Source organism: Camelus dromedarius, chromosome 12 (genome assembly GCF_036321535.1).
Source record: "Camelus dromedarius isolate mCamDro1 chromosome 12, mCamDro1.pat, whole genome shotgun sequence".
NCBI lineage: Eukaryota > Metazoa > Chordata > Mammalia > Artiodactyla > Camelidae > Camelus > Camelus dromedarius.
In genome coordinates this window covers 24,041,483-24,063,703 of record NC_087447.1, presented here as the reverse complement: position 1 = coordinate 24,063,703, position 22,221 = coordinate 24,041,483, and the positions used below count along the sequence as shown (strand labels likewise).

At 48.5% G+C, this 22,221-nt stretch overlaps 1 protein-coding gene across 2 annotated transcripts in view; it reads right to left on the bottom strand.

Moving 5' to 3' along the window:
• Positions 1-22,221, bottom strand: part of ABTB2 (ankyrin repeat and BTB domain containing 2) — a 172,504-nt gene that overhangs the window by 39,863 nt on the left and 110,420 nt on the right. For both annotated transcript variants that reach the window (XM_064492459.1, XM_011000573.3), the window contains exon 2: positions 4,496-4,642. In XM_064492459.1, the coding sequence (XP_064348529.1) occupies positions 4,496-4,642 (147 nt within the window). The remainder of the gene's footprint in view (positions 1-4,495; positions 4,643-22,221) is intronic.

Genomic DNA, 22,221 nt, shown 5'->3' with positions numbered 1-22,221 from the left:
CAAACCCCAGGGCCAGGAGGGCCAGGGGCAGCGAGGTCCTGTCACCTGGCTCCCATGCAGGTCTGGAGCAGGACCCAGGCATCTGTATTTTGTAAAAGTTCCCTCAGTGAATCTTATGTCCAGTCAGGTTTGAGAATCACCAGGTAAATGGATAAGAGCACAGATTCCAGAGTCAGAGCTGCCTGGTTTCAAATGAGGGCTCTGCTGCTTCCAACCCGTGTGCCTCACGGAAGTTATCAAAGCCTTGGTTTCCTATTCTGTAAAATGGAAATAATCATTTCCAACCTAAAAATTCTGAGGATTCAAATAATAAACATAAAACACTAAACATCCTGCTTGCCCCAGAGTAAGTACTTGGTAAAAGTTAAATATAACACCATTGTTACTACCGTCCTATTGTTTTTAGTCCTCTATCCTACAGGCCACCGGTGGTGCTCTTCCTTCCAGGACCTCTGCCTGCAGTCAAGCACTGCCCTGAATTTCCCAGGACAGGCGGAGTCCAGCCCTGAAATGCCAGATCCCAGCCCTGGCCTCAGGCTCCTGGGTGGTAGAAACTGGCACCAACCCCCAGGCCAAGCCGCCTCCCAGAACTGAGTTGACTGCAGTAAATTGAAACCTGGCTCCCGTTTCTCCAGATCTAAATGTCATAACTATTGGCGTGACTTCGGGACCACAAGGAGGAGAATTCAAAGAGTTCCCGATAGCATCAAAGAAACCTTGTTGAAATATCATTTCCAAAGCGCAACAAGGTAGAGTCATTAGCATTAATTATGCCTAAGATTGTTTCCTTGTTGTTGGTGGAGAACCCTTAGCAGCACATTTCCAGCCAGAATGCAGGCAAGAAACTCAAGGAAGGAAAAGAAGTGCCTCTGAAGGGTTCCCTAAAAGGGAAGCCAGGAACAAAGAAGATTCAGGAAACCACGAAGGCAGCAGAATGGTGACTGGAGGTGGAGTTCCTGGATGCTTCTCTGAAGCCCAGCTGCGGGCTGTCAGTCTCTTTAAATGACCAGAAGGACAAATGCCTGCAGACAACTCCCATCAGGCATCTAAAATCTACCTGGTTACAGCCAAAGACAGCCGCTTGCCCTGGATGTCCTCCCAGAGTGGTTTCCCTGCTGCCACCTTCTATTTTCTAGGCTTCGTGATAGACATGAAAAGATAGACAAAATCTCTAGCCTTTACAACCACCCCACAAGGGAGCCATTTCCATTTTATAGACGAGGACACAGGCTCACGGAAATTAAATGATCTGTCCAGTTGCACAAGCAGTAAGTGAGCCAGCCAGGACTTGAACTCGGGTCCCTGTGTCCCAAACACATGCTGTCAGCCATTGACCATTGTGTCACTGCTACTTGACGTGTGGTCTGCGAACTGCTGGTTACTGGTTCACAAGTTCATTTCAGAATTGAGAGTGAGCCTGAAAAATCTTCCCGAGCCTGTTGAATCTAGTAACTTCTTAAAAAATTGGCTTGCATCGTACCTGTGCTTTATTTCATGTTTCTAGACATTCCTTTTTATTATATTTTATAAAAGTTTCAGTTTGCAACAGGGTTGGGGGATACCGTCCCTGACCCATCACACAGCAAGTTTGGGAAGCTGTGGCCCTAATGGGGCCGTGCTCTTCGTTTGGTCCAGCTGGGCACTCAGAGCTTCTTCCGAAATGTTCTTGTACGTGAGAATCAATGGATCTGACGTTCAATGAGACCTCAATCTGAAGCCCAGAAACACCCACGAGGCATGGAAAAGTAAGCCCTCCCTGCTTGTTAATCATGAGAGCCTGGATCAGACGTGCTACAGGTTTCCTCTGGGGTCTGTCCAAGCCCCAGTAGGAGCCACAGAATAAAACCAGGAGGGGAGAGCCTGGAATTCAGCACAGTCTTCAAAATAAGGCCTACATCATCTGGCTCCCTTTAAAAAGAAGTGTCTTATTTATTTCTCATTCCCTCTCACTTACACTCCCATGGGTAGAGAGGGACAGAGGAAGTGCCCGAGCTCCCAGTGCAGCTGGACCTAATCCAAGAATGAAACTTCTTAACCTACCTGGCAGGCTGGTCTTGGTGAGGTGCAGGCAGTGAGTGCATGTTAAACTCGAGGTAAACTTCTAAGTATGAGGAGCTCAGCGCCAAGTATCACTAGCCTCATTAAGTTCTTTAGTCTCGGAGAAAAAAATTGCAATATCTGCCTCCACCTTCGTCTCCTCCCTCCTTCAAAATAGTTAGCAAAATCTCTGGTTTCAGAGTGAGGGAGCTCAAGCAACTTGGCACATGACACCGCCTGTTGGGTTGTCTGTGAAGGATGCTATGGGGAGGCGTCTTCCCTTTGGCCTGAGGAGTGCCTGGGCCAGGATGAGGACCAGTTCTAGGTGGGTTTTAGGAGGCAAAAACTGAACAGTAGAGAGAACTCATTTCCTTCACACACACACAGCTCAGGTACTGTTCTCATCACTAGCAATACAGCACAGCAGGGGACACAACAGAGAAAGTCTCAGTTCTCATGAAGCTGATGTTCTAACCATATGAGAGAGATGACCATCTATTCACAAGTAAATACATGACAAATGTCAAGTGTCGATTAGTGCTTTGAATAAACCAAAGCCATAACAGAAGACAGAGGAACGAGGGTAGAATCCTTCTCTGCGGGGTGTCTAGCAAGTGTCATTTGGGCAGAGACTTGAAGAATGGACTAACATGTTTGGGCATCTGGAGGAAAAGGTCACCAGCAGAGGAACGGCTAGTGCAAAGGCCCTGGGGTGGGAGGATCTTGGCTAGGAGGCTACGGTGGCTGAAGCACTGTCAACAAGAGAAGAGTAGTAGGCAATGAACCAGATCATATATTGGATCTTGGGTTTCACCGAGTGTTGGGAAGCCAAGGGGGTAATGGAGCGGATACTGAGCAGATGAGTGACATAATCCAATTTGGGTTTTAAATATCCTCGTTTGGGCTGAGTTAGTAGCAGTGGAGGTGGTGAAAGGGGCAAGCAAAAACTTGGGATAATTTTAGAAGGTAGAACCGATAGGACTTGGTCCCTGGGCTGAATGGCAAGGACAGAATGATGTCAAGCCCTTCTCCTGAGGGAAGTTTCAAAAGCTCCCCTTGTGTCTGACTGTGGACTGTAACGGGCACAGAGGCCTCTATGATAAAAGACAAAGGATCAGGTTCCAACTTTGACCTCAGCTGCCCTTAGATGCTGGAGGCTGGGCTGCTAGCTATGTCTAGGAAGCCCATAGTCCAAGCAGCCAGACTTGGGGAAATGACTTTTCTTCTCTAAGCTTCAGTTCCGTCATCAGGACAAACCTCACTGAGTTGTCCTGCAGAGTAAATGAGGTCATGTGATTAAGGTGCTTCACAGGGTGCCGTGAACACTTAACGTTCAAAATGCAAAACAAAACCAAGGTGCTCTCCAGTAGACTGAGGGCTAAGTGTGCCCCTCCCCTCTAAGGCAGGAGAATTCACCAAACAGCCCCAAGACAGCCCGCTGTCCAGAAGGCATTCAGGAGTGGAGATCAAGCCGTACACCCAAGAGTCTCTAAGGGGCAGGGGACTCAGGTGGCCATGCTGCAAGGCCCCCCAGAGACAGAGGGCCCCAAGTCCTGCTTTCTCTCCAGCCCTACTCCCAATCCGACTTTGAACCAGGCACTTTGACTTCCTGTCCTGGGAAGGGGAGGAGGACTCGGGGGAGGAAGGGAGGAAGCTGTGTCCTGCAGAAACAGAAAGATTTGCCATTCACTATTCAGGGGCCAGAAAACTCAAAGAAATCACAAGCGGAAAAGGCTGCAGCAGAGTGAAACTCCATCTGTTTCCACACCATGTGCTACGACCCTTGGCCTGTGTCCCCGCCCGCCACTGGGTGGTCTCATGACACCATGAGGGGGAACTAAGGAGGAAGAGTGAGCGGTTTGATTTCTCAAATAACTGGGCTGATGAGAGGGAGAGACTGGGAGATGCAGGTACCTCTCGCCTCCTAACACTCTCTTTTGAAGCAGCTGTCAAACAGTAATGACTTAGACCCAGGGGTGTCTTGCTGCATTCCAGAGAGCCCTGAGGTTCTGGGAGGTGCCCAGGTCACTGCAGGGTTGAGGGTCACTGACCACACCCTCCTTCGGCCAGAAAAGCACCACTTTTTTCTATGTTGAGGTTTCAGGAGGTGCTTTCTTTCAAATACTGGCTATAAATTCAGAGTCTCTGGTGCCAGGCAGGTAAAATAAATGAATGAGATGGGCCAGCTATAGATACTGAGGCATGTGACAATGTAGGGAGTGCGTGGTGTCCCCTGAGCCGCTGCTCAGCTCCCCTGATCCCTGTCCTGCAGGAATGGGGCGCAGCAGTGCCAGAGTATCTGATTTCTCTAGAGAAACCAGAGATCTGGATTTGGACATGATGAAGTGCACTTGCTGGCCAAACCATACATGCCTGTGGGCCACCCATTTGCAACCTCTGGCCCTGAAGGCTGGTTGGAGCTTTCAGAGAAGGCATGAAGCACGGGTGCCCCACTTACTCAGCTCCGAGATGCTCCCCACGCACGTGGCCAGGAGGGACTGCTCCAGGGTCCGGAGCTCCAGCTGCGCGTAGGCGTCGGCGCACTCATCGTGGCCCAGGGACCCGCCGTTGTAAGGACTGAAGTACGCGGGGAGGGAGAGGACACCTGTGAGGAAACAAGGTGGACAGGTCAGCAGAGGAGGCAGCAAAGGTCTGCAGGCCACAGCCCTGCTCCTCATCTGGTCGAGTGGGGTCGGTAGGCAAGTCTCAAGGTTCCACTCAGGACAGCTGATTTTTTACTGTGGACGGTGCTACAGGAGCCAGAATGAGGCATGGCCCACCTATAGATGTGGCTTTAACCAAGTGGAGACCATCCTTTCTTGGAGCAGCACGAGGAGCTGGCCTCCAGAGGCTGTGGGCCATGTAAGAACGCATTCACCTCTCCCTTCCTCACTCACTGACTATGTACCGGGCCTCTCACTCAGCCCATGCATTGTGCCTTCTGGATTCCGGGGTGACAAAGAGAACTGGCTTTGTCTTTGTGGAGCTCAGGGGATGGGATGTCAGAGGCAAACGTCCGTCCTGCCCACCTAAAGGGCAGTACCTCCTTCTGAGTCCTGTCACTTCCTCATGCTCTCCTCTTTCCTTCTTTGAGCCAAGAACGGGACAAGGAGGAGCCACAGAGAAAGAGATGCTGCCTTCACCACTCCAGGAAGGAGCCGCAGCCCAGCTACTGGCCAAGGCCAATTAGTGTTTTTCATTAGCACTTCAGCAACAGAGGAGCAGAGCTGTCAGAATCAATCCCAGAGGGTGACAGCCTGTAAATTTCTCCAGCTCACTGTGTGGCTTCTTAGAAAGCACCAGAAAAGCAAAATCAGACTGACTTACAATGACATGTTGGTTCTTAAGAGCATGTTGGCAAGAGATTCCCAGTTTTTGGTAACTGCTGGTTCTTTGATTAAGGCATCTCTGTCCAACCCTCTTGAACTTTCTTTTTTTAAAGAAAAACACCCACAGGAATTTAATCAGTCACTTTGGAGAAAATCTCCTAAAATTCCTTGAGAAAACGGGAGAGCCCCTGGGATGTGGCCAAATCGGGGTTAGCATTCCCCATCCTGAACACAGGAACGTCACAAGGATGACAACAGTCCCAGGACCCGCAGCAGAGAGGGTAAGACAGAGCCGGGAGCTGGAACCTGCGGGTTCCTGATTCTGGCTTTGTCACAGCAAGCAGTATGATCTTGAGCAAGCTACTCCACTTCTCTGTGCTTCAGACTCCTCCTGTGTTAACTAGAGATAACGAAGTTACCTGGCTCACGATGTGGCCGCCAGGAGTCACCGAGTTGCTGGATGTGAACGCGAGGACCAGTGCACGGCTCAGGGTACGTGCTCTTCGGATGCTAATGCTATTACTTTCACTCTGTGCTGGGAGTGCAGGCTCTACTTACACTGTCTCATTTGTTCTCTCAGCAACATAGGCATTGCTGTCTCCATGTTAGATATCGGGGAACTAACGTTTAGAGAGTTTGAATTACTTGCTCTACTAAGTGGCCGAGCCAGCATCCAAATCCAGGTCTGACTGGCTCTAGAATGTACACACTTCACCCCTCTGTGAGCCCAGGTCCAATGAACACATCACCAAGCTCACCTACGGCTATTCCGGTTTGGTGGCTCGTGCAAGTGACAATGCTGCTACAGTGTTGCCACCACTCATCTCACCTATGCAAGCCCCGTGCTGGGCCTGGTGTGACTCTTACGGGGCAAGTGGCCGGCTTCCTCTGCCCAGATCCTGGCAGCGTTCTCTGACCACTCTGCAGGTGCAGCTGCCGGTCAGCCCTGCCCTCCGAGCCTGCCCTTCCCCGACCCACCCTCCCTGCCCTGCCGTGTGGCTGAGACCTGCCCTCCCTTGAATCTCCTTTTGACCCTCCAGGATGGCAGAGGCCCCTCCCATCACATCTGGGTGCTGACTCCCAAAGCAGGGCATCAAAGCACTTCCTCAAAGCTCTGTTTCCAGTGGGAGGAGGAGGAGGGCATGACTGGATTCCCCCTGCCCCCAGCCCTGTTTCCCAAAGTGGAACCTCTCCTTGACAGCTGAGGACCCAACACATTAGGAAGAGCTGGCTCTGAGCATTAAAATGAGTAAAACAAAAGACAACCCTCCCACCCGCACTCCTACCCCCACATTTAGGCGGGTTCCTCGGCACCTACAGGTCCCAGCGCAGGCCTCGCTCTTCCTCTTCTCCCCATCATTAATCCCCAGAAACAACACTGGGGCATGTGGATCAGATTTACAGTGCTTAGGGCAAGGGAATAGGAAATTCAGCTGATTTGTCAAAGGATTCCCAGAGAGAAATATTATGTCAATGGATCTAGTAACAAGAGCTGGCAGCTCCATTAATAATAGTTCCCATTTTCCCAGTCATCACCCACCCAAAGCAGCTTTCACTTAATACTGTGGCAAAAGTAATTATGAGCCTATTATTAATAATAGTAATTGATAGCATCACAGCTTTTGCATAGTACTTTTTGCTTTTAAGAGACTTCTAACACCGAGTACGTAATTTTCTCTCCCAGCAAGGGAGGCAGGGCAGTCATTACTGATAATAGCCACGCTGACTTTCACAGAGGGCTCCTATGTGCCAGGCCTGTGATAACTTCATGTGCGTGGTCACATTCAATTCCCAAGACTCCATGAGGTACTATCTGCACCCATCTTTTAGATGAGAACATCGATGCCCTCCACCCCCACCAAGTTAAGTGACTTGCCCAAGATTATTGAGGATCAAAAGATGAACTGGGAAAAATATAAAACAAAACAAAACAGAAAACTGAACTGGGGCTAGAATTGCAATCTCTTGAGTCTCAAGCTGTTGAAATGACGTCCTAACTTTGGCCACCTTGTCCTTTAGCTAAAGAGCATGAGGGTATTTGCGAGAAGAGGGCTTCAGTTCTGTTTGGACCTGGGGTTTGATAGGAGGAAATATAAAGAAAGACCCAGAAATATGACTTTCGTTTTAATGTGTCTCCAGGCACCGCCTGTCAGGGATTCCTGGAGGCCTCTTGTGAAACTCTACAGACAGAAGGCTGTCTTTCTCATTCCCTCTGATCTTTCCAGAATGCAGTTCCACAACTTGTCTTCTGAATCTGCTTCTTAAGAAAGACCTTTTTAATGTCAATCCGAAATTCTTCTCTCTCCCACATAAGCCCGTTCCTCCGTAGTCCTCATTGGAGACCAAAAATATTTGCCTTAAATTCTCTCAACACTTCAATGGCTCCTTGGCCCTGAACACAAATTCCCAGCTTTACGAGATGGGCCCAGGGCAAAAGCATTCTGGAAAGAGGGATTTCCAAAAACACAAAAGACACCTCTCTTCTCACCCCACTTCCTTTACTAAAATCTGTAAGAAAAACTGTTTATTTCACTATTCAGAAAGAAAAGAATGCATGCTGGAATAAAATTTTTATCCCTTCATTAGTTAATCAAGACACCCCAAATCAACCCTCACTGAACTCTGTAAAAGTTGCAGGGAAAACCCACAGGCATCAGTCGGTTGCTGTGAAATGAACAACTGAGTGTGAGCAGGGCCGGGGGAGCAGTAGGCAGGATGCCTTTCTTTTCTACAAAACCAGCATTTCTGTTGAAACAATGTTCCACTCCAGTGTGCCTGGACAGTATGTGAGTCTCTACATTTCTCAGTCTATACACAGCACCATAATCTTCGATCACTCAATTTTTCTCAACCTGGTTGCCCAACCCGTGAATCTCGGAACTCATTATCTCGTTCCCTAAAGCCGCCTCCTCCACGTCCCTTCTCTGAGTACCGCATCCACCCAGTTGCCCAAGGACAGACCTGTGAGTCATACTTGTCAACTCTCTCCTCCTCCCCCATGCGTCCAATCACCCACCAAGCCCTGCTGCTCTTACCACCTTAGTATCTCAGAAATCTGTCACTGCCAGTTCAAGCTAGCGTCTTCCCTCACTGGACACTGCAGCAGCCCCTCGCCTGTCTCCTCCCCTAGTTCTACCTGGACCCTGCCATCCCTAGCTCTGGTCATGCACTCATATTTACTCTGGCTTGGGACACTTCAATGACTCCCCACCGCCCTCACCAAGAGGTTCATATACCTTTCCACAGATAAGAATAGATCATATTCTTTCTTTCTCTGAAATTCAGGAATTAAAATAATTCTGCCAGTAAATGGGGGAAATTCCCAGCACCTCTCGAGAAATCAGCAGAGTTAAGAAGCCTACGCACACCTGATCCAGGTTTCTACAAGCTGTTTTGCGTGTTTGGTCGCTGGGCTCTGCTCCAGCCCTGGGCTTCTTCCCAGGTGATTCACCACCAGTGCCCAGAGAGGGCGCCATTGAGTCAGATGGGAAACCCAGTGCCCAGAAGCCTGGGAACCCCGCCTGCTTGCTGGTGGCTGCCAACCAGGAATTCAACCTGGGTTTCAGCTTGCAGGGGTGCAGCTCCTCCAAACAAGCAAGCAACGAGCCAGAAGCCGGTGGGCTGCACACTGGGTTACTAGCAAACCAAACTGTGCAGTGCTAAGGTTTTTCAGAAGCAGGGCTTGGCCCAAAGGCCAAAACTGAGGGGATTTCATTCTCTTCTCTGTAAAACACAGGGGTCAACTGGATGGCCTCTCAAGTCTGATCCAGCATTGGGATCCTGCACCCTAACTGGCCCCTCAAGCACCAAAGTGTACCCTTCAAACCCTGTCCTCCCACCTTCATTCCACTATTTTAACTTCTGAATTGTCAACAGTGGAAACAAATAGGCCCTGTTAATACTATTTTCCTGGTTTCATTTCCCCCCAATTATAATAACACCCCCCCCATAATTGTAAATGTGAAGTTGTCCCTTTTGTGTGAAAACTAGATAGATTTACAGTTCAGCTTTTCTGACCATTCATCAAAAGGCCATCAAGACTGTAACATAACCGTCCCCTCCCCCCAACTCAACAACCCATTCCCAGTGCTCTCCCCAGGCTTGCAGGTGTTCTTTTCCCGGCACCGTGGCTGCAGTGGGCCCTGTGCCAGCCCACGTGTCTAGCATCCTCTCCACGTCCCCTTCCCCGACACTCCGCACCAGACTCACTAGCCACCCACCCGGCTCAGGGAAGCTCATTTGTGAAGACGGCACAGGCCACCGCCTGTCTCCTGTTTCTTTAAAATGAAACCCGGGATGCAGAAGATTACTCTTTTACTGCCCTTGAGGGGGAAACTTGGCACAGCATCTTCTGCCAGTTTTCATAGGCGCTGGAAGCTTGGGTGGGGTTCAATCCATAAGCTTCTGAAAATAAAAATTATATTGCCCCACTGAACAGTTTCCAAATAGCCCACATAATCCAACCCTTTTTATTTTTAAAGAAGTGTTTCCATTCTCTGATCTGGAGTTTTATATATAGTACGTTTAATACCCAGTTGTTGTGCATTAGTCATACAGAGACAATGTGCTGAAGAGTTAAAGTATGAATATTTTTCAGAGAGCCCCAAATGGAGTATAAGGATAGTTGATCCTTAAAACAAAACAAAACAAAACAAAACAAAACAAAACAAAACACCCACTTCACTGAATGGTATGTCTCCTGACATTTTAAGTCCAAAGAGGCTGGGGGATGGGTGCTGAAGCCAGGGGAAGATGAAGGAAATGAGAAAAACCTAGAAGTGGAATGAAAGTTGCTTGACTCGATGAGCTGTCAATCATCCAGGTAAAAATGATTCATTAAGAGTAACTGAAAGCTCATGCAGTTCTCCGCCAGAATCCATCTAAAGATGAGACCACTAGACTATGAGGCCCGTGTTCCAGTGAGGAGCTGGGAGACAGGAAGAGAGAAGAATGGGGGTCTAAACTGAGTTTGGGAAGTAGGTTTGAACCATGGGTTAATAATGAACAGGGATGGAAAAAAAAAAATGGGGGGGGACAGTATAGCTCAAGGGCAGAGCGCGTGCTTAGCATGCATGAGGTCCTGGGTTCAATCCACAGTACCTCTGTTAAAAAATGAATAAACCTAAATACCCTCCCTGCCAAAAAAAAAAAAAAAAAAAAAAGATTAACAAAAAATAAAAGATGGCATAAAATTAAAAAAAAAACAACTAGTGAACAGAGACAGGCTATCATATATGGAGCAGGGCTCTGTGCCAGGTGTGGGCTGAAGCAGCATCTGAGCCCATGTGAAGAGCCTAGCAGTGGTCTCACTACTATTAGTCAGAACCATTACTGGCACCATTTATCAGTGAGGGACACTGAGGTTCACATGGGCCAGGTCACTCGGCAAAGGACACAAAGCTAGAAATCGGCAGAGCGGGGATTCAGACCCAGCCTGTCCCACGCTGGAGTCCACACCGCCTCTCACCCGGGCTGTCCATTCAAGGCCAGGGACGGAACGCTTCCTCCACCACTCACCAGTCCAGTTAGCACTGCCCCTTCCCCTTCTTCTTCAAGGTCAGGAAATTAAAAGCAAACACGATCATGCTCTGGTTAACACCTCACTCTGAGTAAGTCAGCAGAACACCACCGGCTGAAGGTGGTCTTCCGGTTAAAGGAGGCCCGGGGGCCGGGAGCTTACCATTAAACAGTGAAATAATAATGCAGGTTTATGACTGCCCCGGGATCCAGGGGCCAGAGAACCCAGGGCGAGATCAGAGGCCGCTGAAGTACAGCATGCTCATTGCCAGCACCCCCAATTCCCTTTAAAAGATGGTTAAAAAAAAAAAAAAAGATGGCAAAAAGCAAACCTCACAGTGAAGACTGGGCTGGAATTCATCTCTCTTTGGAATCCCTGATCTGCTGGTGGTGGACCTGCTTGGGGAGCTGGCCCAGGGCTGCCTCTTCTCCCTCCAGCTGGCAGCCGTGCCTCTGACCTCAGGGCTCGCTCACCCAGTTCTCAGGGGGATCCAAGCAGGGTGAGAATTTAGAGGGGGAGGGAGGGGTCACCATAAAACAAAAGCCCAACAAAGCAGTGGGGGTGACCCCGGAGTCTCCACTAGGGATGCTGGCTCACTGGCATTTTGGTGATTTGTTTAATTAAGGAACATATCAGCTCTGTCACAGAACCAGAGGATGAGGAAAAGAACAGACTAGGAGAGATCATGGATTGCTGCTTAATTTTTCTGAAGCAAAAAACCCTAACAAAATGCAGCCTGTTCATTGCCACCCCCCCCAACCCTTCTTAAGAGAATAAAATAAAGCCAGAGTAACCAAGCAGATCAATTTCAGGAAATTAAACCTAAAGGTGAACTCTGGGAAACCCAGCAACAGTCACAACACCGGGCAGTGCGGGGCAGAGAACTCACACGTGGCCCACTGAGCTTTTTCCTGAGGAAAAAGATCTCCGTGGTGTTTAGAAGACTTTTTAAGAGATTCTGGGTGGCCTCTCTCCAAAGTATTGATGTAACACATTAAAAACTTGAGTGACCCAGGAAGTGTGAGTCTTGGAACTGCCGTCTCTTAAAAAAAGAAAAATCCACCACATGACCATGGTCTATTATTGTCAAATGCCGTCCTTGACCTGTGGTGGCCGAGCACGCCAGTTCCTGTGGGCCAAGGGCAACATCAAGGCACTTTTGTATAAGGGTCACACATTCCGAACACAAACACACACAGTCATCATTCTAAAATATCAATCAGCCTTTCCCCCAACCCATGCACACAACCACCAAGGTGATAGTGGTTCTTTCTACGCTGGGGCCATAAAAATGTCTTGAACTACTGTTTTCTAAACTTTTTACAGTGAATATGATTTATTGCCATCGAAAAAAGTGATTGTTATAAGAGAACTGGGTGGGTGGGGGGTGGGACCCAGGGAGGAGATGTACTTAGAGAGAGAAGAGGGTGAGAGAATGTTTCTTCTGAACATAGGAGCGTCCATCATTTCAAATATGGCAGAAAATTAGTTATCTGAAATGAAATTTTTATGTAAGAAAACAAGTGAATTTTTAAAAAAAAAATACTATGATCTAGTCACCTATGAAGAGCCCAGAATGGAGGTCATCTAACATAAAAGAGGGTTATTTCTGCATGGGAGAACTTTAGATGATTTTTGTTTCCATTATTCTTCATATGTTTTTTCCAACTGATTAAATAATGAACATATGTATCCTAATAAAAATAAAATCACTATTATAACTGCTGTGAGTTCACGGAGGCAAAAAAAAACCAATTTAAATAAAAGGGAAATTACCTGGTTGTTTTATACAAATATTACTTCTTAAAAAAGAAAAGGGGAAGAAATTCAGGCAGAAACTATTCTATATTCTTAACCAGGAGGTAAGATTTTTGTCTGCATGTCTCATTCCAAGAATCGGCCCCTCTGAGAGCCAACCCCTTCACCTGGCCTGGTGGTGGTGACTCAGGGGCCACCTCACCCTGGGGACTTCCTGTGCCATCCTGTGACACTGGGCCTAGACTTGTACCCACTGCGCTGAGCCTGTGTGATCGTGACATAGCCTCACGGTGGCCTGGAACCCAGTACTCACAGCCAGTGCAGCCTGCGATGTGCTAGGACTGAGGACGGGGAGAGCTGGGGCAAATGCTCACACTGCATGGCCAAGTGCAAAAAGAGAGGCTCGCCACTGCCAATGCTGGGGTGGGGGTACAGGCAGGCCAGGGAGGGAAGAGGAGGCAAAGCTTGTGCTGGGAGTGGTTCCTGAGCTAATCCCTGTGAGAGCAGTGCTGCCGGCAGGAGAAGGAGGGGAGTGGGAGAAGTCTCCAAGTGTCAGCCACGAGCAAGGAGCCGGATAAATGAGCCCAAGCACCTGTAACACACACATCACTCCTTGGGGGTTTTAAAAAAAAAAGAGGCAAATATCACAAGGTCCAGGGAAGATGGCCAAGATATTTATTAATAGAACACGAGTGTATTAGTCAGAAATGTACTGTGCTAGAGTCCTTCTAACAAATCTAACCTGCTTCAGTTGGCTTTGGTTCCCATTCCAAATGGTTCTGGCTATTAGACCCTCCAGATGACTTAATAGCATGAGTCGGAGGGAAGAAGGTTCAAAACCCAGCACTGAATCTTATTAGCTGTGTGACCTTGAACTAATTACTTAACCTCTCTGAGCCTCAATTTGCTCATTAGTATAATAGGCCTAACAATAGGTCCTAATTCACAGGATTATTTGAAAATTAAAAGAAGTTAAATAAGTAAGCATTCAGCAAAATGCCTGACACATAGTAAGCACGTAATAAATGGGAATATTCTTATAAATGACCTCACTGATTCCCAGGGCCAATGGCTTTGGGATAAAGCCATCAGATACCATGTAAAAGTACTTATCACTCTTAAAAGGAAAGGATGGACCCAAGGCCAATCAATCCCAATATTTTCCTAAAGGTCAATGCTGATAAAGAACCATGCTTTCTATTTACAACAGCCAATATATGGAAGCAACCTAAATGTCTATCGACAGATGATTGGATGAAGAAGATGTGTGTGTGTGTGTGTGTGTGTGTGTGTGTGTGTGTGTGTGTGTATACAAGATGTATTGTGTTTGTGCGCGCGCGCAGTGGAATACTACTCAGCCATAAAAAAGAATAAAATAACGCAATTTGCAGCAACATGCGTGGACCTAAAGATGGTTATACTAAGTGAAGTAAGACAGAAAGAGAAATAAACATACCATATGATATCACTTATAAATGGAATCTAAAAAAATGAGACAAAAAAATGAGACCAGAAACAGACTCACAGACACAGAAAACAAAATTGTGGTTACCAGTGGGGAAAGGAGGGGTGGAGGGACACACTGGGAGTTTGGAACTTGCAGATACTAATTACTATATATAAAATACATAATATATATAACTTAACAGCAAGATCCTACTGTATAGCGCAGGGAACTATATTCAATACCTTGTAATAAAAACCTATCATGAAAAAGAATATGAAAAGGAATACATAGATGTATAACTGAATCACTATGCTATACACCAGAAAAACCACATTGTAAACATCAATTAAAAAAAATCATGCTTTATTCACCACAGATGGTCATTTATTCTGCATTCATTCACTCGTTTATTCAGCAGCTGTTCACTGATGACCTAATAATCTGCCAGAAGTGGCTATGCTCTGGGGATAGAAAAGTGAGCAGGCATGGTCTTGATCCTCTTGATGTTTGCAGTCTAGTGAAGGAGGGCAGACAGTATACCAGCCAAGCCAAAAATGTGTGAAAACAGCTGCATGGTGCAGGGCCAAGGAGTCAGGAGGTGGGGTCTCTAAGCCAGGCTACCTAGGCCTAGTAGTCAAGGAAGGCTTCCTGGGGGAAGGGACATAGCTGGTGAGTAGATAGATATGAGTCTGGCGAAAGGGTTGGATGGGTCTTCCAAGCAAAGGAAGAGTCTGGGTAGGGAGGTTCTGGGACAGTGATAGTTTGGGGAGGGGCCCCCTGTGGCTTGTCATGAAGCTGTGTTTATACTTAGACTATGTGTTTATTTGGGGCAGCCTGGGAAGTGGCTAATGGAGATCATTGCCCTCTCTCATTGCCCTCTCTCCACCCACCTCTGGAGCCACTACGAAGCCGGGATCAGTGAACTTCTCCTGTAAGGGGTCAGAGAGTAAATATTTTGTGGATCTCTGTCACAACTACTCAGCTTTACCAGTGTAACATGACACAGATAATTCATAAACAAATGGGCTGAGATTCGAATCTTGTATCACCTTCATGTCACAAACTAGTATTTTACTACTTTTCAACCATTTAAAAGTGTAAAACTCACTTTTAGCTTGCAGACCACGTGGAAACAGGTGTCAGGTGGGATTTGGCCCCAGGCCCCTGCTTGCTGACCCCTGTACTAATCCAAAGGCCCTCGGAGGGACTGAGCAGTAGCTCGGAGTGATGGGCGAGCATGACAGGCCTCCGGGGGAGGGACCGGGGTGGTGGGCACCAGCCACAGGAGTCTAAGGGGCTGGGACTCTGTTGTGAGAGCAGTGAGGACTCACTGAAGGGGTTCAAGCAATTGAGTGAAAGGGTCATTGGCACATTCACACAGATCCAGCAGCCGTGTGGAAAGGGACGGGAGGGGAGAATCTAGGTTAGAGAGCCCCAGTGCTAGCTGAAAACATCTTCTTTGCCGAGGGATTCACAATCTGAAAATCCACCTGGGCCACTGCTTGGGCTCTGATTTCAATGAAGCTGCTCGTTCCCTTTAGCTTCTGAACTGAGCACTTAAACATCAAAGACAGAGGTAGCAAAGCTTTTGTTTTTCGGAGCTAAATTCATCAAGGATCATTTTCAAGCCCAAATAAGTGAGAACCGTGTTTGACGACTTTTAAAATTGGTGATGTTCCTGGATCAACTTAAAGCAGTTAGCAAATTTCAATTTACCCGTCTTTATGGCTCCAAAAAGTAATTCATAAAGAATGGGAGAATTCAACGTGCGTCTTGAAATCTGAGCCAGAACAAAGACACCCCAATGCTAAGTGTGCTGGGGACACCAAAGCCCAGAGTTTAAGTCACTCCCTTCATAACTCACGTACGGCACATATATACATAACCATGAACCATCCTCCCCACCACCACACACACAGAGAAAGGGCTGCTTGCAGGCAGTTAAATCCTACAGACAGACAGCATAGTTTCTAAGGCCGTAGGACCCTTCTGTCCCAAGGTTGACTGATGGCTTCAAATATGGAGTAAGTATCTGAGTAAACTCAGGGAATTTTAGCACTGTGCTGTTCCCGTCACTCATCCTCTTACTCAAATGTTCATCACATGCCCATTAGTTACACTGAGCTTAGTGCTAGGCACACAGAGGTAAGACCCAGATTCCTGCTCTAGAGGAGGGGAAAAGTATGTGGACAGAATTAAAAAGCACCATAATAAAATGCTAGAGGAGGGGTCTGCAGGAGGTCCTAGAAGCCTGGCAGGAGTCTCAAGAGAGGGCTTTTGCTATGCACTGTCATCATCAGCAAGGGAGGAAAAATAACAGAATGTTTCAGAAAGCCCCCGCTTACTCCAAGAACCCCAGAGGGAATGTACAGACTTTATGTGAAGCAAACAGTCCTTGGTCATCTCATGGCTGAGCAACGGTCACAACAACACAGGAGGGGGTTGATGGTGGGGAGGAGGTGCAGGGGAGGAACCTCATTTGCAGAAAGGCAGTCCCCATAGAATGTTCACTCTCAGGATAGGGACATCCCAAACCTCACTGTGTCACTCCCAGGACACCATGCTCTTTCTCTGCAAAGATGTACGAAAACAGCCAGCCACCGGATGCTTCAAACTGTGCCGACACTCTCAGTGACCTATCTGATGCAGTTCCTTCTCCTTCCTGGCTAACAGAGCTCCAACTCTGCCTGGAATGGCTATGCAATATGAGTCCTGAGGCTGGTGGGGGAGGCGGCCTCCCCAGACTCCCTTACAGCTGTGTGCAACACAGTTTTGAACAATGAGACATAAATTTAAGACTTCAGGGGTTCTGGAAAATGTTGCTTTTCCTGATCTAAAGGGACAGGCTGTCCAGCTGGCAGGTCCTTTTGCTCTTCTTAGTGCTTTGAATGTGACACACTGTCTGTGGAAGGTATAGCAGCAGCCATTATGTCAGCAAGAGGCAGGCTGCCTGCTGCAGAGGCCAGAGCACCCTAGGGCTGCAGTGGACAGTGGAGACACAGGAAGGGACCAGGGCAAGACCAGAGCCAGCACGCCAAGGAGGGCAGAGCAGAAAGTAGAAAGAGCCTGGGTCTCTGATGGTCTCACTGAGCAGCTAACCACCACCAGGAACTGCTGATCCCTGAACTTTCTTGTTACAGGAGAAAAATGCCACAGACTGGGTGGATTGAATAATAGAAATTAATTTTCTCACAATTCTGCAGGCTAGAAGTCTGAGATCAAGGTGCTGGCAGGGTTGGCTTCTTCTGAGACCTCCCTCCTAGGCTTGCAGACAGCCATCTTCTCCCTGTGTCTGTGTCCTCATCCCCTCTTCTTATAAGGACACCAGTCCCATTGGATTCAGGCCCACTCATAGGACTTCATTTTGCCTTAGTAACTTCTTAAAAGGCTCTCTTTCCAAACCCAGTCACATTCTGATGTACTGGGGGTTGGGACTTTAGAGGGTCACAATTGAGACCACAACAGCCGGGTTTTCTGTAACTTGCAGATGAAGTGACTTCTCTGACACAAGATGGTTTCAGTAAATTGCTAGTTTTCAAAAAATTTTTAAACCATGAAACCCTCTGTTCAAATGAAATCATATGGAGAGTCTAACGATAAAGCCGTCTTCCCACTGCCAGGGCCCCCACCTCTCCACAGAGGTTGAAAATGTGTGCTCACAGCCCCCTCTCCATGGCGGCTGGCCGTGGACATGCCAGACCCGGACTCCGATGAGAACAGAGCAGTTCTGATGCGCAAGTTCCCTGAGGGCTTGGGGTGACAGCAGTGACTCCAGCTCTCATTTTGCTCAACATAAGGCCTGGGAGCTCCCTTCATGGGGGAATCCTCCCGGCAGACCATTTGGCTGCTGCTGGGGTAAGTGTCTGCAGAATGCCACTCAGTTTATTTTAATTTTGGAAATGCAGATAGGCAAAAAGAAGAGAATAAAAATAGTAATTTTGCCACCCTGAGATAATCACCATTGACATGACGGTTTAATACCCTTTCTGACTTTTGAATACATGTCTCTGGTTTTGAGTGTACGTGCGTACTTTCAACTTTAAGAAATTAATACTTTAATGACCTCCTTTTTCACTTAATATTTCACAAACATCCTTCCATGGCCCCAAATACTGTTTCTCATCATTACTTTCAACGGCTACAAAACACTCCGTTCTAAAGGCTCCCAGTACTTACTGCCATTATTTGGGGTGAGTCAGGAGGGACCCCCCAATATAAGTTCACAGTAGGCAGTGGCCTCTGAGTCGCATCAAACCCCAGTGCTCTGGCACTGAAGGGACCCCTGCTTGTTGTCCCAGCCCTGGAAGCGAGCCCTGGGCATCCATGTGAGGGGTGAGCAGGTCCCACCCTCTCCCATCCAGGACCTGCTAGAGAGAAGTAACCCTAACAGGGCCTCCAGACAGAAATTAGCACCTCCATCTCATTTGGAATTTGAAAACCAGGTCTCACAAAAAGTGGAATTAAAGCCACAAGAAGATGCGGAGTTTCCTTGCAGGTGTCTTTGGATCACAGACCCTCGCTCCCGGAGGCCTCCGAGGGCTGGCTGTGGCTGTCATCCAGCCAGGGAGTGCCCAGGCTGTCTGGTCCACTGACATCCAGCCCTGGATTTGCACACAGGCCTGCTCCTTTCCTCCCACCGGCAAAGCCAGGGCCCTCCAGTGCTTTCCACACAGAAGCCATACAAGAAGGTCTTTTACTAAGTCTCCGGAGGTCTGTGGCCCGCTGTCCTGGGAGGCAGGCCTGTCCTTGGAGAGCACCACCACTCGGCAGCCCTGGGCGTGCAGAGTCTCAGCCCGCCTGCAGAGCTGTTCGTGACCCCATGCGCTTCAATGGCAACTTTGGGCTTTGGCCCGAGTCCCTCTCTGTTTGTTTTACAAACTCCTACTTAGAGTCTCAAATTAGGCTCATTAAAAAGCCAGCTCCCCACGGGGCTATAAATGTCACATAGACAAGCGGAGAGTGAGTTTACGAGGCTGGCATGCGATCTGCCCACCAAGACGGCGTGGACCCAGTGGAAATAGTGAATCAGCCTGCTTGGGCAGAACCCCCTTCTCCAGCCCCTCCTCGATGGAGACTTGTGTCGGCCACAGGCCAGAGAAGAGGGAGACCGCCGACGTCCTTCCAGGCTAGCTGGGCTGGTCTCTCTTGGATTTGAGCAGCATAACTGATGGTGGGGGATGACCAGCCGCTCTGACACCTTCTGCCCTGCCTGGCTTTTCCTCACTTCTTTATGTGCAGCACCCCAGCTCTGTGTATATCCTCCACAATCATGATTACCGGCAGAGGCTGCTGCCAACAACACAACCCGCTATGTTCTCACTCACGCCTTAAGCAAATTAACCTTGTCTTTCTGTGGGATGTCACTCCTCCCTGGTGGCCCCTGCTCTAGCTCAGTCAGCTCTGCCTTGCAGCTCATGCCCATGGGAGGGGCTGCGCCCTGCAGGTGGGAGGCCAGGGTGAATGGAGAGCAGAGCAAAGTGGTCTTCTGCTCCCCAGCATGAACCTCATTACTCGAATCACTGACCAGTCAGCATGCCCCAAATCACTCGGAGGCTGAAGCAATGTCACCTCGGAGATCTTACTGTCCACCTCCAGGCCACCTGCCAGATGGTGAAGGTGAGAAAGCATCAAAATATTTTAAGTTTCAGGAGATCACTTCTCTGTCCCAGGGCTTTACTAAAACACACACAAACAGCATCCCCTCCCTCCAAAACCCAGAAGAGCAGGACATACACTTATACAGCCAAGGCTGGGAGAGATGACAGAAACCGCACAGCCTCCAACCCCCGTTGGGCTCACCCACGATCCATCGCTGTTTAATACGCTGGCATTGTGTTATCGACACACCACATCCCCAGTACACATGGCGCTAACTGAGTACGTCTGCTGTTCGACACTCCTGCACAACACCCCTTATAAGTGGCTGCACAGTCCCAGTGACCAAGAACTCACTTCCGCCTCAGAGAGCTCATGTGCAGCTCCGACTACCGGAACGTTTTTATTTCATGCAACCTGTCCTGTTGCAGCTTTAATCCCTCGTCCTGTATCCATACCAGTAGACCTAGCCCCCTTCCCCCAGTGAGGCCCCTACCTCCGTCACGGGTCCTCATGCATCGTGGCTCCACCGCACTAAACTCTGGGAGCCCAGGGCTCACATACATCCCCAGTCTGTGTTGTGTGTCTATCCTGACTGGTTCACAAGAGAGGAGGGTGGTCCACACCCCTCCTTCCAGACTCTGAAATGCTTACGATGGCAGCCTCCACACTGGTCCACCTTTGTCCATCCTCTTCCTACCCAGTGACTGGTCACTGCCTTCTTCCTAGAGCCTTCCCTTGGCTACCAGCACAAGCTCGTAAGTTAGGCAGACCCAGCCTCAAATCTTGGCTTTACCACATACTCACCATGTGGCCTTGGACATGTGGAACCTTCTCTTAGCCTCAGTTTCCCCATCTGTAGAAGGGGGTTAACACCTACTCTCAGAGAGTGAGCGTGAGGCTCACCTGAGACGACATGGATGCACAGTTCTGGGCAGGCACCAAGTAGGTACACAATAGAGGGACAGTGTCCTTGTCTGCGCCGTTGTCCCCATCAGCTCATGCGGTGTCTAATCACCAGTGCACTCCCAGGGTTCTCAGGCCCCAGATAGGAGTTATCTGCTAGAGCGATGACACTCTTAACTAGATGGCTAGCTTATGAAGGACAGACTCTGTTTTCCGCCTTACTCCTTCCTTCTCCCTGCCGTCTCTGCAGTTCCAAGAACATGGCAGATGCTTAATAAGCATGAAAAACCCAGAGAACACAAATTTATTTTAATTGTAAGCCTTAATTTAAAAATATTGGACATTCTCAATAGTAAAGCAAACCAAAAGAATGGCTTTGGCTTCAGAGGACATTACAAGTTAAAGAAAAAAAAAAACCTTATCTGTGTCTCCTCCAGTTGCCTGGCTGGTGAGGAGACAGCCGTCTGGAGGCAGACGTCAGAGGGCAGAGGCCTGCTGGGTGCTGACCAGAAGGGAAAGAGGGCGGGCGGGTCAGTTGGGCCTCCACCCTCAGCACCCCCAGCCTTGCCCTGGTCCACAGACGGGCTGGAGGGAGCAGGGAGGCCCGTCTGCGAAGCCCTGCCTGGTGATGGTGACGTTGCCAGCTCTCAACAGCAGCTCTGATTCCACGCTCTGCAGACTGCAGAGCCCAGCCTCAGCTCTGAGCTCTCCTACTCCTTTCCCTTAAAAAGAAAGAGCAGGAAGGAAGAGGGGGACGGGAGAGAGAAGAAAGCATGTCTGAAAAAAAAACATGTGCTATATGAGTGCTTTGAGCTCAGAAGACCTGTGACACTCGCATTAACTACAAGTTTTGGAAGAGGCCACTGCCTATTTGACTTCTGTTTCTTCAAACGAACACTGGAAACGGCTTGGCACGATGAGCCATTACTCCCACCCAGAAGCCCAGTCTCTTGGAAGGCGTGGTTTTAATGGAGGAGTTTTCCTATGGGAACAGGAAGCAAAAACCAGGCTCCCCTTACATGAATGACAAACCCACCCGCTTAGGGAGCATTGAACAGCTGCAGACTGGAGGAAGACGTGCAGAAGGAGTATGGGGTCGGAACAAACTGCCCAATGACCCTTGGTAATGTAACAGCCCCCATTTTACCCTAAGAAACCAACACTGTAAGAGGTTAAGTGACTTGCCCAGTGTCACACAGCCAGGAGGCAGCAGAGCACACACTCCTCACTGCTCCCTTGTAGGGAACCTGGGCCCAGCATTTATAAATCAAAATTGGAGCATTTTTAAAAACAGAGATATCATAAAATCTACCCTTTTAAAATGCACAATTCTGTTGTTTTTAGTATATTCACAAAACTGTAAAACCACAACTACTATTCGATTCCAGAACATTTTCATCATCCCAAAAGAAACCTCGTCCCCATTAGTAGCCACACTCCAGTCTCTGTCTCCCCCGACCCCACCTCCTCCAGCCCTGGCAGCCAGTCATCTACTTTTCGTCTCTATGAATTTGCCTTCTCTGGGCATTTCCCATTAACAGAACCACACGATATGCAGTCTTTTGTGTCTGGATCCTTTCATGTACGTAGCGCAATGGTTTTCAGGGTCATGCATGTTGTACTGTATCAGT